The following is a 15,439-nucleotide window of genomic DNA, read 5'->3' as shown; positions in this document are numbered from 1 at the left end:
CAATTATTTGCAAGAAAAGCTACATTAACCTAACCTCTTGGAAGTGTGTGGATTGAAATCCGAAGTCACCATTGTGTTACGTGTTGATAGATCTTCCTGAGGAGTATTTGGCATGATAGCTCCATCATAAACATTTCAGAGCCAGCTGCAATAAATCCGTTGCATTAAATAACACACAGATGAAAATCTCCATTTTCCATAATATTGTTCTCAATGGCCTAAACCACACATCTTATTGGCATAGAATACTGTGAATATTACAACAATCACCGTACATCATTGGTGAGACAAGCAGACATCTTAGGTCCCTCTGCCAAGGAAATAAAATTAATTTTATTGAAACTATGTGGAAGGATGGGACATGGGCCAAGAAGTAATTTATAAAGTGTTATGGCAGATCCAGGAATTTCTTTTTCATTAACTCTGACTTGACGCTTTCACCAATTTGATTGAAATTCATGAATCGAAATGAAATTAATCGGGCATATTAAGGAGACTTATAACTTTAAGTGTGTGTTGTTTGGTGTAGCAGTCAATCAATCTATCTGTCCATTCTAGTTTGTTATCCATGCGTAGCAGCAGTGCTGGGTGCAGTTGCACTCCGAACCCACTAGATGGCAGTTCCATTCCACCTGTGACAGGCTGACTGAACCCAAACAAAGCATCTTGTTGAAAACACACTCAGAGGTCCGTGGGTCATTTTCAGACACAAGATATTTTATTTGAAGCACTTAACTCTGACCGATGTACATTATCCAACAGCTTATTGGTCAGCTCACTCCGTACGTTCGCCATGAACAGGAAGCCTCAGCGTCACTTTACTGTCCATCACAGCAGCAGATCCACAACTACCAAATCCTTACAAAAACCAAAAGAATCACCAAAATACAGACGCCAGCCAGCCAGCCCCAAAAAACAAAACCACATCCATTTTGTCTGCGTCACATCGACTGCATGGATACACTTCTACAAATATTATCAAAAGCTATTTGTTCAAGGAATAAATCAGCGTTAGCTTCCATACAAAACTGCCACGGTATTATTGCAAAGCAATGACTATTTTGAGCAAAAACTGGCATTCACGTACACCGATGTAGGAAGAACATGGTTCATTAGTGTCACATGACCAGTGGAGGCAGGGGGGGGCCGGGACCCTGCAGCACAGTGGTTGGATTTGATGTTGGGCCTGCAGGAAAGGACCCTATTCATGGCAACAACCTGGTAACAGGTGAACAGGGTCCTGCTGCTGAAAGTCGCACAGGGAAGTTCATAGCAGGTCTCTGGAGTTTGAGTGACTTCTCCTAAACCTTCCATAGAAGTGTCAGTTAGCAGCAAACATGATCCTCCTCCAGTTGAACTACTGTTGTTATACTTTTCGACTGTGGTGAGAAGTGCGTCCTTTATTAAGATCTTACCAAAAACAATTGATGTGAAAATACATTATACTGTTTGTGGGTTGGATTTATGCAGGTTTGTTATAGCCTTAAATAATTATTGTTTATCTTTGGCAAATGTGCTAAATGCAGGAAACGTTACTTCCGGGAAGAGGCACTATAAGAAGAATACCGTGTACTTTGTCAGTTTCTGATTTGTGATGCAAAATCTAAAGCTTCAACTTGAAGGAGATGAAAATACAAATTTGCTTTGTGTGGACGTCGCCTGAATTCATGAAAGGTAAAAAAAAATGCTTCACCAGCAAGCATATATGTTCAGTTTAGAAGATGAATACAGCAGTTTCTTGTTTTTCACTCTATATTATGTGAGAATATTTCACAGGATGAATAAAAGGCAAAACATCGTACTCGTTCCAGTCAAATCCGCTCCTAGTAACCATGATCAGCAGACCCTCCATATATTCTGTTTCATTTGCATAGAACCTGCCTTACATCATTCATAAAGCGCACTATAACTGCTTCCATCGTTTTTTGTTATAACAATAGAATCTCAAGCAAAACCACTTTTTGTTACCAAAGTCACCAGTAAACTAGTTAATATGTTCTAAGTCTATTCTACATTGCACCAAAACAAAACTGACCACAGGAGATACACGAAAAAATCTACAGTCACTTTCATGATGTCATTATTTACAGTCAGATACAAATATGGTTTCATTCAGTCATTCAACACTGACAAATAAAATGTTTCCTTTTAAGGCGCAAACCTGTTAAATTGCCATGCAAACACACACATTCCATTGCAAAGCAGCCATCGAGACACAAGGACAGAAGCTGACACTGAAGAGTGTGTATAATGTCTTCTGCTTATTCTATTTTTGCCAGGTATAATGTTTTATTCTGGAGGACACACGCACACACTATGTCACTTTTTCAGGCTTTTCAGGCAACGTGAGCACAAAAGGAAAAAGAACGCCCTTCGCCTCCAGAGGTGCCCTCAGCGCCTCCTCCACAAAGTAGCCGCCCTCCTCCTCCACTACGAACTGAAGCGTCTGGGATTTGTTCACGCAGTAGATGCAGTTCCCGATGACGGCGCACCTGAACGGCAAGTGGCTCCCGAGCCTCTGCGAGGCGCAGTCGTGCCACATTTTCACTATGGTGTTGTACTTGAAGACGGTGATGCCCTGCTCGCGGTTGACGTCGAAGCGGTAGATGAAGCTCTTGAACGCCACCATGTCGGTGGACTTCTTCCTGCTGTTGTTGAAGGGGCACTCCTGCCACTCGTCCCTCTTGGGGTCGTACTTGACGAGGCGGTAGAAGAGGGAGCCCCCTGAGACGTAGAGTTCTCCGCTGCAGGTGGTGGCTTCGTGGGCCACGGCAAAGGCTCCCTTGGGCAAAGGGGCCACGGTAGTCCAGCGGTCCATGCGAGGGTCGTATTTTTCCACTGTAAACAAACATTCCCCTCCGATGGCATACAAGTGGCCGTCCATGGACACGAGCTTGAGCTGGGCTCGAGCCTGGTTCATAGGTCTGACCTCAGCCCAGCGGTTGGTTATGGGGTTGTAACAGAAAACTTTGTCCGACACTTTGCCTTTGTCACCGTAGCCCTTGATCCCCCCTGCCACAAACAGGTAGTTGTACAAGGTGCACATCCCACACCCTTTAGTGTTTAAGTCCTCAGGCATCGCCGTCAAAGGTCTCCAGTCATTTGCCGTTTCGTTAAAGAAGTAAATCATATGGTTATCCTCTAAAGACCCCTCTGACAAGGGGCTCTGTGGCCGGCTGCCGCAACGACTCTGCGGCCTGCTCCCGACTCGATCAAACACATCGTTTATCTCTGCGACCATCAGCGTATTCCTCCCTTCCATTCTCTTCCTCAGGATCAGGTCCCGCTCCGATCCGGTCAAACGCCCGTACGCGGCGGGGTCTTTGAGGACCTTAAGGAAATTGTCGCTCATGTAGCCGTAGGCCGTCTCCTTCAGCTCGTTCAGACGCTGCTTTTTGGCAATGGTAAGAATCTCGTAGCAGTTCTCTGCAGTGATTTGTTCCGACATGGAGTCCATGGCGGCCTGGACAGCGCAGGGGATCTGGAGGATTTTAGCACCTGTGATGACCTCGACAACATTGTCCTTGCTCACATTCACCTTGGAGGTGTAAATGTAGTCTATCAACGTAGACAATGTCTTGTAGCTCATTCCCTTTACCTTGAGGATGTCTCGTGACAGCCGCGCCTTAAAGTAGTCGCTCTTCTCTGCAAGGACAGATTTGTGAGCGCTGATCGTTTGCCCGCCAACTTCGATGACTAGATCAGGCTTTTCTTTAGCTGCTGGATTTTCAGCTGCCTGTTCGAGGTTTGATTTTAGCCCTGAGCGATCAGTTTCCTCTTGGCCTCGATCAGACAGGCATACTTTGGCTGTGGCGCCGTTGTACATTTCATTACTTGAACAGTTTTGCAGCGTGTCAGAAACATGATTGGACACAGAGTCAGTATGAAGAGGGAGATCCAGAGCCCTCTTAACATTGGAGAGGTGGCACTGATCAGCTCTGGAGTTGTATGAGCCGTTTCCTTTCTGATGATCGATGTACTTATTCTCCATCAGCCTTCCGTCCAACAGGTACTCCTTCTCAAACACCGGAGTAGGGCTGAAGTCCTTGTCCTCCGGCAGGAATGCCTGGACGTGACCCGGATATAAACTTCCATCCCTGTTGGCCGGCCTGATGAGGTCAGGGTTCGCGACGTGGAGGATGACGTCGGCCTCTACGGCGATGGCCCCTCCGCCTTGCCTGTGGGCCTCGTTCATGTTGACGTCCTCACTGGTGACAGGAGACGTTGTCTACGCCGATCATGATGACTGGAGAGAAAAACTCTTCACCTGCATGGAGGAAAAACAAGGAGAGGATTTTACTAAAGCGAGAAAAAAGATTCACACATTTATTTCCAGTAGAATTGACGATGGTGGACTTTTAACAGGAGTTCCTGAAAAGACAATCATCTTACAACTCATCCAAAATTCTGATGCAAGAGTTTGAAGCAAATCTAAAAAGACAAGCACAGGATACAATTCAAAGTTGAACTGCTCTTTTCAAAATCTCTTAAATGCAGCTTCCCCTAAATATAACACAACAGACATGATAATGCAATGCAACCCTGTGGGACTCTTTAGATCACTGGATAGTGGTTTTCTAGTGGCACGCAGGGACCAGTCAAAACATGGAGGAGCAGCTTTAAGTCCAAGACTGAAAAATGTTAGTGCCTTCAACTATTTTTACAAAGGTCAAGCCATCATTGTGTTTCTACTCTATTTTTTTTAATTTATTTTATTATTTGACATCTATTTTTTTTTAATATATTTTAGTTCTTCAACTTTTTTTTAAATACAAACTCAGATTTTGTCCTTGGTATTTCTTTGACCTCTTAACGTCTTTTACTTATTCTAAACTCTGCTTTCTGCTTTTTAATAGATTTTTCTTTCCATTCTGTCTCTGTGCTGTGTTCAATGTACAGCACCTTCAATCTACCTCTGTGTATGGAATCTGCTGTATAAATAAAATGGCCTTAGATCTCTGAGGGGCGCTATTTCTCCAGTAAAAAAAAGCTAGGAACCAGTGGGTTTTAAAGGAAAATATTACTTTGCTCTCCAGCTCTGGCCAGGTTTGCGCTACAACTCACCACTACAGTAATGTGGCATCATGTCAACCTATACGTGGAGGTTTTTGGGTGCAACATCTGCAGATCGCACATGAAATCAAAGACACTCCAACGCGTAGCTCTGATCTTAAAGTGCTCGACGTATGTGCAACACTGTCTGTCCGTTATTCGTGGTAATCTGGAGACGCCCAGGGCGCATGCGCACAGGGTGTTGCGCCGATGGAGGAATTCATCTCTAATATGAAGAGTAAAAGGAGGATTGCGTTGTATCGGTAACTCCTGAGAGACATCCCGCAGACCGAGTCCATGGACACATGATAAATCAGGCCTCCCAGTGGAGTCCTGCGGGAGTCCGAGGTGTGGTAACCTCATTATAATCTATATATAAGGATGTGAGATCAGCTCCCGTTAAATGTGACCTACCTGCGGTTCTGAATAAACAGCAGCAGCGTGTCTCTCTCTCTCTCTGCCGCCGCTCGCTCCCCACGGCTCAGTGACGTAAGTCCCGATGAAGCAGACTCTCCTGTGGCTCCACTGGTTCACTTCTCCCGACAATTTCCAGCCGCTTTGTCCCTCCGATCAGCGCTTTGTATCCACACTGCGCCGCCTCCTGGTTCTGTCCGCTCCCGACCCGCACTGAGGTGTCTGCCCGGGCGGCGGCAGCAGGAGGAAGAGGAGGAGAAGGAGGAGGAAGAGGTAGGGAGGACGGAGGGGACGATCAACCAGTCATTCCAGGTCGCACCTCCTCTGATCGGTGAGCTCCTCCGGTGTGAAGCTGCTGAGCACAGTCAGTGTCAGTGTGGTGAGTTCCCGCTGAGTCCTCTCTCTCTCTTTCTCTCTCTCTCTCTCTCTCTGTTCTTTTACAGTTCACTACAGTGAGGCGGTTATTATTGATCTAAGCCACGCCCACTACAGTCGGCATTAACCCTACACTCAGGCAGGCACGAGGCTCAATCTGTCGTGTGCGCGCGCTCCGGTCGTATCCAAGAGATGCGACATTCCGTTACCCATCATCCTTTACGCATCATCCCTGAGCTGGGTACCAGGACGTGCGGCAGCAGGAGGGTGGGTCCCCATGGGGATTTAAATATGTGGGACACCCCTCCCTCCCTCCCCCCTCCCTTTCTCCCCTCATGCCTGTGGACACACTGGTACAGCAACCCCAACATAAGACTCACAAAAAAGTGTGACCCTACACTTAAAATAACCCCCAAAGAGTATTGACCGGTGGAATATTACACACACTCACAAATATTGGTCCCCTAATGTGATATTCAACATTTTTGCGAAATCAACAAAAATGGCATATAAAACACCACATCTTACAATATTAAGTGGAAAATAAAACTCTGGATCCATCCCGTTTACAACCCACAACAAAATTGTATGGATTCTTCCGCAGCCTTCCACCATGTTATATAGTAATCCTTGTGGTAGTTTTTGCATAATCATGGTAACAAACGAACAAATACACTGATGAAAACATTACCTCCTTGGTGGAGGTAATAAATAAATGTGTACACAGGGAGGGAGGTTTAACAACAAAACTTCACAATGTTCTGGAAGTAAAATTCACATTTTCCATCTGCTGATGATGCAACACTTTTTATATCGGAGTTCAATGAGAGACACAGTCTGAGTCAATCGAAATGTGTGAGACGTCAACACACTCATCGTGTGACAAGGGGCATCATCAAAGAGCAGCAACTGCAGGAGCACAATTTTCTTTTTGGGTAAATCCCGGGGGCCACAAGCTCTCCTCCTTGGAGACTGTGTGGCGTCTTAGCAACTGGCCTTCAAATACAAAAATAGACGGGAGCCACCACGAGGGCATCGCACAACTATCGGCCCTGTGAGATTAGACAGCTTTCAGCTGGGAGGGTTTAATGCCAGATATTCTGAGAACAAAGACACACACACACACACACACAGCATGCAAGTGTCTCCATGGAAACATCAGGGTCAAAGGGATAACAAAAGGACTTCACGACACAGCACTGTCTTGATATGTGAGCAGTGTCAACACCCAGCCAGACGCACTGATAACCCGGTTACTTACTCACACTGAGACTGAGGTGTGGCCATGTTTTACTTCTAGTTAATAAATACAAGACAGTATTCAGTTACAGGAGTTAAACACGATCTCAAGTTCAAGTTGGTAAAAATCAGATGAGATGATATTCAGGAATCATCCTCAGGTGCTGCGGATTGCAGCTTTCAATAAAAACCTCCGACCATGAGAGTCATCTTGCCTATTTTTGCTAGAGCTGACACGATAGTGAAAGCTGCTGGTGCACGAGTGGGCGTGAGCCTCAGAAGAGGCAGAATGTCTTGACCCTCTCTGCTCGGCAGTGGGAGAAACGAGCAGCAGAATCCCGGAAGAGCTGCATCAGGCTCAGCTCCTGCAGCCCCTCAGGCACATTGCTAGTCCCGGCATGTACTGATGGCTGCACACAGTCGGCGCAGAGGAGAAGTACAAGATTGGAAAAAAAAAAGAAACACACCATTGCCTCCTTCTTTTATCTCCACCTGAGTATGATACAGATCTGTTTGTTTCTAATCTGTACTTTGTTTGGCTTCAACGATTCCAAAACTGGGGAAAAGCTTCCACAAGGCCGACATGTGTTTCCCTGAAAATGTAACCGACACGACAGGAAGAGTATAATCACAAAAAAGAGGAAATTCTCAATAAAAAACTCATGGAATACACAAGTTTGCTCAATAAAACAATGTTTATGGATTTGTTAATGCACATAACAGACATACAGACAAATTATGACACAGTATAAAGCTTTTTCATCCTTTTTAAAAATATCCTTATGCGAGAAACAAATATGCATTAGGGGGAAACAACAAACTCTCTTGTGGTGATAAAGACTCTTTTCTTCCCTTTATGAACAGAAACCTGGCCAGCCAGGGATTCTCCTCAGACCCTCTCAAACTAATTCAGTCATCCATACTTCACCTTTTTTCTCTATATCCCTTTCTCTGCTCTGTTTACAGTATAGTGGCAGCTTCAATGGTAAAAAAAAAAAAAAAAGCATCTGATTCCATATATAAAAACTTCCTCTGACCCCGGATCTGCTGCTTATGTGAATCTGAGCTGGAACACGTCACATTCACAACTCGAGCCTTGACTGACGATCTGAAGTCCTGATCCTAATTATCGTACGAGAAACTTCCATGTAACACTTTCCAAGCTCGGCTGTTTCCTCACGAGCCTTTGGAGCGGGACCGTGTCGTCGATCGATTCCCGTTTCCTTTTCAACACTGGTATAAACACTGCAGTCAACTGTGTGGCACAAACACTGGGGAGCAATGGAATGTATTAGCCATGTTACAGAACACCTTTATCAGAGGGTGAAATGAAAAGACCTTGTAGTGTTTTTGTTTTTTTAATACATCCTCAACAAGTGGAGAGTATCCTTCGACTTGTCTGCAGGATGGTGTTTGTATCGAGCGTAATGGTTTGAGTGGTTTTATCGATTCCTTTGTGTTTTATGGCACGAGACGATGATGCAGAGTTCCCGATGCAGTTCTGCTTTAAATAACACGTTTAATTGTGATTTTCTGTGAAGTGTAACACCACGTCCCACAGGGAGAGTTCTGTGGAGCCGAAAAACCTGAAAAACCAAGAAAATATAGAAACGCTGGTGAGAGGGATGCACACGACATAGTTTCAACTTGTAACTGATCAAATGCTGCTGTACTGACCCGTCAAGGAGTTTCTGGTTTCACATGTGGAGTAAAGGAATCTGCCAGATCATGATAGTGGAGGTTGTGTCCTCATGGCGAGACGGTTTGGTCTTTTTGTTCACCCTGCGGTGGCCCAGCCCCCCGGACACCACCAGCAGCGAGCTGACGTCCACCTTGCTGGAGCGGCGCCCCCTCCGCATGTGAGCCGGGTCGTGGAGCACGTCGTACAGGGCCCCGTCCTCCGGCCCGTGCTCCAGCGAGCCCTGGGACGGGGCGAGGGAGCCGCAGGACGAGGAGGACGCAGAGTCCCGGAGAGCCATGGCGGTGCAGCCCGCCTCTCCCAGCCACACGCCTCGTCCCTGAGGAGGAGTCGGCGCTGCATCCGGCGTCGGGGGGGTGTTCTCCGCATCCTCTGCTGGCTGGACTGGGGCGGGGGGGGCGGGGGAGGCCGGGCCCGTGGATCGATTGCAGACCGCAGCAGCCACGGTGAGGAACTTCACTGCTCCGCTGTGAGCGTGGAAGGACACCATGCCCCGACCTGAGGACGAGCACAGACACGTCAGTGCTCGTCCTGCTTCTTTCACACACTTTGCTTATTGTTAATTAATAAGAATGTCTGGGAAGTGAAATGAATAATCTGCAACTTTAGTATATGTTTGAATTGCTAATTTTGTGCCAATAACCATAAAATACAATCAGCCTCACCTAACATGAGTAATGAGAGAACATATAACTGCTTCTTCAGAGATCTCAAGCAAAACAGCAAAACACAGACTCCTAAAGGCATCTCCTCTGGTGGATACATTATTTTAAGGTCATTATATCGCCACGCTGTATAAAACTATGATGATTAAGTCAATAGGTTTTCACCAGGTAAAATGTTATTGTTACGAAAAATGAAAAACCCCCAGACATTCTCTGGTTTCCTCTTTTGGAAAACCTTTGTAAAGGCAAATCCGTTTGTTAACTGAGCGAGATTCGTATTTAAATTGTGACATAACTTCTAAATCTGGTGTTAAATAGGTATTTAAGTTTACATTTGAAATAGTGACACGCTGATGTCTCGGTGTTACCTGTGACCTTGGGGATCCCCTGCAGTCTGGGGACAGAGAGGGCCACAGTCACCCCCAGGTTGGTCCCCACCAGCAGCAGACCATGACAGACCAGCAGGCTGCTCACTGACACTCTCTGGTTCCCTGCAGAAGAAAACAAACACACGACATGGCTTCAATTTCCCGAAGTCAAATCCAGTGACATTTGAAATCGTCAGAGTTAAATGTCTCTTGGCTGAGACATGTTCCGGGGTGTATGGTGTCAGGTGTGAACTGTTGGACCTCACACAGTGGCACCATGCACACTCTTCACTCCTGGAAAATCAGAGAAGTGCATATTTAATGGGCCACTTCAGCTTGAGGACAGTGTGGTGTGTGGGAGGGACGGAGGGAGGGAGGGAGGGAGGACATATATCTTTTTTAGCGAGGGGGGGCATTTTCACAGCGATGATGTTCAGCGGTTATTTGTCTCCAGGGCAACGTAGAGGAGAGGAGTCTGGGTAAGAGCGAGCTCTTTTCAAGAGGCTGAACGCAGAAAAACACAGAGCTGTTGTCCACTTTGAGTCAGACAGGCAAACACAAAAGTGTTATGTAACAGATTGGTGTAATTAAGTAGGGGGGGCTGCCTGTATTGAGGAAGCTCACGGCAGCTACAAAGGGACAATCTGACCTGACCTTTCATTTCCCCTCCTGGCTGGAAAAATCACTGTGATGCTCCTTTGGGCTTTTAAAAGCAGCTATTGTGAAGTTAACAGCACCTTTCAGGCTCTCTGACGGACTGTTAGGTGACCGGTGATGAGGAGTTTGGCGCTCGGCTCAGAGCGTCAGGAGCGAGCTGTGTGAGGAACGGTATCTGGTCGCTTCTATCGAATCGTTTTCAACATTCTTATCATCCTTTTTCAGGGTTGTGTGAGGAATCTGGCGTTTGGCAAAAACAGTCATTTCAGTGCTGCAGTGTGGGAGGCGAGACTGTCATGAGTCATTACTGCTGCAACAGCTTGACTTGAATTTCCTGCCTAAAAGTAATCCTCTTGGGTTTAAGGAAAAATTACTGCCAGTCTCGGCAGGCTGACCCCCCCGCCGCCCCCCCCTCCCTGGAGCTGACCCCTATTGCTCGGGGCACACGCACGCCACCCTGCCACACTTCACGGAACCCTGCCAGACAGAGGGCAGGTACAGTGGAGGACTGGGCTCTGCGTCTTGCCCACATGTGCTTCTAATGACATCCAGAGTTAGCAGGAACACACGGCCGGCTGGTCGGAGGGGGCCTTGCTCAACTTCCTCCTTTCATAATATTTGGAGTTCCCCACCCAGAGGGTGAACCAAAATAAACCCAGAGTGAGCATCAACACGGCCCGGCTCTGGCCCTGATCCCGCACCACAGCCCCACTTTGATCTACATTTACTCCTGACAAGCACCAGCAGGCGGGAGGAGCAAATCCCAAATTTTACAATAATACACTGTATCAGCCATTCTATTAGTGGAGGAATAACAGATCAGCAGTATGTGGGGAATCAGTGGATCAGGCTCTGGAGCAGGAAGTTACCCCCTCTTTCTTTATTACTACTATGTTCCCAAAAGTGTCTTGATCGCTCCTGGTGGCTGGCTGCAGTATAGGTCATGAACCCGGCCTCATCCATGTTACTGGACAGGACATGGGTCGAAAAATGTAAAAATAAAAATAAACATCAAATAAATGTTTCTCAAAGCGGGTTTCTGATATTTAAGTTAGTTATTATCAGACTAATGTTCAAGAGCTTTTCAGGAAAGTTTGGTTTATATAAGATATTTGACGCTATGGAAATGGGGTAAAACGTAATGATTGACAGCTAAGACTGACTCAGGATTGGTTAGAGCGCGTGTATCTGTGAGATCTCGAACCAGAACCATGCTGTTACAAGGAATACTAAAAACCATAAATTATTTTCAAAGATTCTCAGTTTTAGCTGTAGCTGCCTGGCAGTGCAGCTATTGGACACTATCATGTTGAGTCAGCGCTTTGCGAGCGAACATTCATTCAGGATTAAGCATGTTGTCCGTGTTGGGACGTGTGCAACAGTAGTGGCGTACACACAAAGAGAAGCTGGAGGTGTTATTTACTGACCCCCCCCTGATGTTTGTCTCCCATTAGACCACGCACGGCTGCCTTTATAGGTCACAGAGCAGCATACACAGGCAGACGAGACCCTCAGCACAGCAGCCAGTCAGCCAGCGTCCTCTGAGACAGGAAGGTCTCAGAGGCCTGCTGCCTTCTGAGGGGCTTCTTCAGAACTTGTTAAGATAGTCTTGTATTAAATTTCAAACTTATTAACATTTAACACAATGATTTCCCCTAAATGTTTCCTTTAATTGGGGCATTTCTTGACTATTCTAAAGCTTTTGTAGATTATTTGTCGGTGTCTTTACCCTGGTCCCACGGAGGTTCAATAAAATAAAATCACATCCAGAAGAACCCTATATATGGCTCTTTTTATTTTATCAAGATCCATGAACGATTCGCTGGGGAATCAGTGAAAAGGTCCAGAACCGCCCAGTCTCACAATTTAAAAGAAAGTAAAAACAACTCCTGGATCCACCCCAATGAAATGGGTTCTTCCATGACTCATACTGAATCCTTTCACCAAGTCTTGTTGAAAACTGTTCATTTGTTTTTGTCTAATCTTACACACAATCTGCCAAACAATAACCTCCTTGGTGGAGGTAATAAGAAAATCCACATTGCATCTCTGCGTGTCTAACACACTCGGTATTTGGGAATATAGAGTAGTCCAATAAACGTGACATCCAATCAGCTACTGACACCACAACACTACTCTAAAACATAAACTGTATAGGGTTCTTCAATAAACACGAGCTTTGAGTTACAGTGATAATGACGGCTATTAGAGCATATTAACCCGCTGTGTGTTCAGTGCTTGGATAAGGAAGTGTGGTCTCCACAGACGGGAGTTAGAAGAAATTGCTCCAACATGCTCAAACATGAGAAGGATAACCCCACCTTCAGCACCTCCTGCGTTTAACACTGCACCATTCATCGACGCCGTTCACACTGAAGACAACGCCCTGTGTTTTTTCTTTGAGGAGATACAGCTCATTGGATCAGTGTGTTTTCTGTAGACAAGCCACATCCGCATTAGGGTCTGTAATGTGATATTCCTTCAAACAATGTGGACTTCCTGGAGATTCAGAGATTTATAAAAAAAACAAAAAAACATCTAATTTCATTGCTATTTTCCTACGAGACGATTTCATTTCTATCTCGTGTCTCGGTAAACAAGTGTCGATGGAGGGAGGCCCTGTCACTCTCAGCCTCACACACACATCGATTGCAGACGGTCCCTTCCTGTCCCAAACTGGTATGGCTGGCAAATCCAATTACGCCAGAGATTGTGCAGGAACAGCTAATTTTTTGGTCTCATTCTGTTCCCCGGCAGCGGCCAGCAGCAGTTAGTGCCAGGGTGGAACCCTCTGGAGCAGATCAAAACAGGCGACAAGCAGTGAGCCAGTGAGACAGGTGGATTCAATGCAACTGCTTCATTCAAACAAAACAAATCTCATCTACACACCCTTGATCATGGATTAAAAAAAGACTTTTGATTTCCATGCTGACTGACAGTTCAAGGAGCCAGTGCAGCTATCAGAGGAAGTGAGCTTTCCCGATGGCGAGGCCCGGAGGAGGAAAGCTTTCATGTGCGGTGGTCTGTCCCAGATACGGCTTCCTCTGCGGTTGCATGGATCCTATTAGCCAGTACGGGCGGCGAGGTCCCATTGCAGGCAGCTTTTATCATTCACATCTGTCTGAGAAAGAGGCCTTCCCTGTAACTCCAAACACTCGGCATCACCCAGAGGTTCTCTCACGAAGATCAAGGGAACCGAAAACTTCTTATCTTGAAGTTTTCCCTGCAATTTGAAATGTCCTCAAAGGAAATTCAGAGCGGATAGCACTGACCATCAATCTGTTTTTCTCTACAGTCAGAAGCATGACGCTGCAGAATGGCTGTTCATCATCGTGCCACGGTGAAAAACCTGTAGCCATGGTTACAATAGACCACTAGAGAATGGTTCTTTGTTGCATGTTTTTTTTTTTTACATTGCAGAACCCAATTTTGGCTTCGGAGCTGATCTAACAATTAGTGACATTTAAAAACCCACTCACAAGGGATCTGACATTCTGCTGATTAACTAATGTCGCTTGAAGTAAGGAGAAGAGTCAGATGAAAAGAGCTACCGTGCAGATTGAGCAGATTCAACACGACTCACTTCTGACATTTTATACATAAATACTCCTGATGCCTTTGTGAATGTTATTCCTCCCTCGTAGCAATAACAGAGAAATCCCTCGGAGGAATCACTGTAAAAAAATTCTATGCTCAACTAGGCTAATGAAGATATCGGTAATGATGAAGATGACCACGTAATGATACAACTACAGGGCAAGTTAATAAGTGAAGATCATAACACACAAAACGACTGTGACAAAAAACACAGATTCAAAATCTTCAGGTACCAAAACCCTGAAACAAGATTATACCAGATGTATATTCCAGTTTAAAATGGATGAAGTGTTGAACAAATGTAAAATTCTGGAAATTCTGGAAAACAGGTTCGGGACATTTTTCTGACTTTGCCTTTTACATATATGAAGAACAAGGCAGAAGATAGTCAGACACGTTCACAACGACATGTGAGGAGTAGAGCATGGAGGAGGGAGGAGGGAGGCGGGAGGAGGGAGGAGGGAGGAGGGAGGAGGGAGGAGGGAGGAGGGAGGAGGGAGGAGGGAGGAAGGAGGACATGATGAATATATTGAGCTGTTATTGCCTACATCAATTCGACACTTGCATCAGTTGTCAAATCTCACTGTCTTATCAAGTGACTTCTTTATTGCCGTATTCAACGTGTATGTGAATTTCCACAGCAACTGACTCTGACATTTTTTTTCTTTCCAACCCCTTCAGAAAATGTCAGGTACCATCCAGACTTCAGTGCATGTCTGAAAGCAGCTTTAGAGAAAACGTTGGAAAAATACTGTCTGCATTACTCTGTGTGGAGGAAATCAGCAGTTACTGAACTGCACACATCCAGACCTCCTACCAACAGCAGCAATCTCCTCTCAGGGACAGAACACACAACTGTGTTTTGGGGTCAAGCTGACGTAACACAATAGATTACAAGATCCAAATCTACTGTGATGACTTCAGCCTTGATTCACTTTCACTATAACACTCATCTGATCTGATCTGAACATCCTCAGTGACAACGTTTGGCTTAAACACACATGGCAGAAGCTGCTCCTTATGTCACACCCCAATATAAACACTATGGTATATTACCATAGAAACTGAACCAGTTTCCAATCTAAAAGACACAGGCAGGAACTGAAACTAGTGTTATGGTGTTATACAATGCAATTCACTCCTCAGTTTCGGGTATGCACTATGCATCATGGGGTTAACATCTCCAGGGCCTGTAAAGCAAATATTAGCTCATCTGAAAGAAACTCATCTGGAATCAAACTGTCTGTGAGCGATGGCTCATTTAGTTCGCCTCTGTGTTTGTTACAACCTGCTAATGACAGGTCTACAGCAGCAGCGCCTTACAACATCACAGAGCCAGGGTGAGCCACGGCGGGCCGATGATGTAATCAAAT

General features: G+C 45.6%; 2 protein-coding genes across 4 annotated transcripts in view; both read right to left on the bottom strand.

Annotated features, from left to right (window-relative positions):
* Positions 1-696: 696 nt before the first annotated feature.
* On the bottom strand, positions 697-5,892 carry LOC133962238 (kelch repeat and BTB domain-containing protein 11). Of its 2 annotated transcripts, none has more exons than XM_062397764.1 (2): positions 5,467-5,892; positions 697-4,246 (listed from the first exon to the last, which is right to left on the bottom strand). In XM_062397764.1, exon 2 carries the CDS (start codon positions 4,193-4,195, stop codon positions 2,315-2,317), a length of 1,881 nt encoding a protein of 626 aa, XP_062253748.1. In that variant the 5' UTR covers positions 4,196-4,246; positions 5,467-5,892; the 3' UTR covers positions 697-2,314. The 2 variants fall into 2 exon arrangements, with proteins under 2 accessions (XP_062253748.1, XP_062253747.1); XM_062397763.1 differs by having other exon boundaries at positions 697-4,267; positions 5,467-5,891.
* Positions 5,893-8,053: 2,161 nt separating this feature from the next.
* The window catches only part of arhgef10 (Rho guanine nucleotide exchange factor (GEF) 10), a 54,251-nt gene continuing 46,865 nt past the window's right edge, over positions 8,054-15,439 (bottom strand). For both annotated transcript variants that reach the window (XM_062397861.1, XM_062397862.1), the window contains 3 exons: positions 9,813-9,935; positions 8,758-9,277; positions 8,054-8,666 (listed from right to left, as the gene is read on the bottom strand). In XM_062397861.1, the coding sequence (XP_062253845.1) occupies positions 8,778-9,277; positions 9,813-9,935 (623 nt within the window). In that variant the 3' untranslated portion in view covers positions 8,054-8,666; positions 8,758-8,777. The remainder of the gene's footprint in view (positions 8,667-8,757; positions 9,278-9,812; positions 9,936-15,439) is intronic.

Source organism: Platichthys flesus, chromosome 10 (assembly GCF_949316205.1).
Source record: "Platichthys flesus chromosome 10, fPlaFle2.1, whole genome shotgun sequence".
In the NCBI taxonomy this organism is placed as follows: Eukaryota; Metazoa; Chordata; class Actinopteri; order Pleuronectiformes; family Pleuronectidae; genus Platichthys; species Platichthys flesus.
Note: the sequence above shows the minus strand (reverse complement) of the source record. Positions and strands in the feature narration are given on the sequence as shown.

Bases quoted from the DNA above. Each gene is read 5' to 3' on its own strand.
- LOC133962238 (XM_062397764.1), bottom strand. From the start codon at position 4,195: ATGAACGAGGCCCACAGGCAAGGCGGAGGGGCCATCGCCGTAGAGGCC.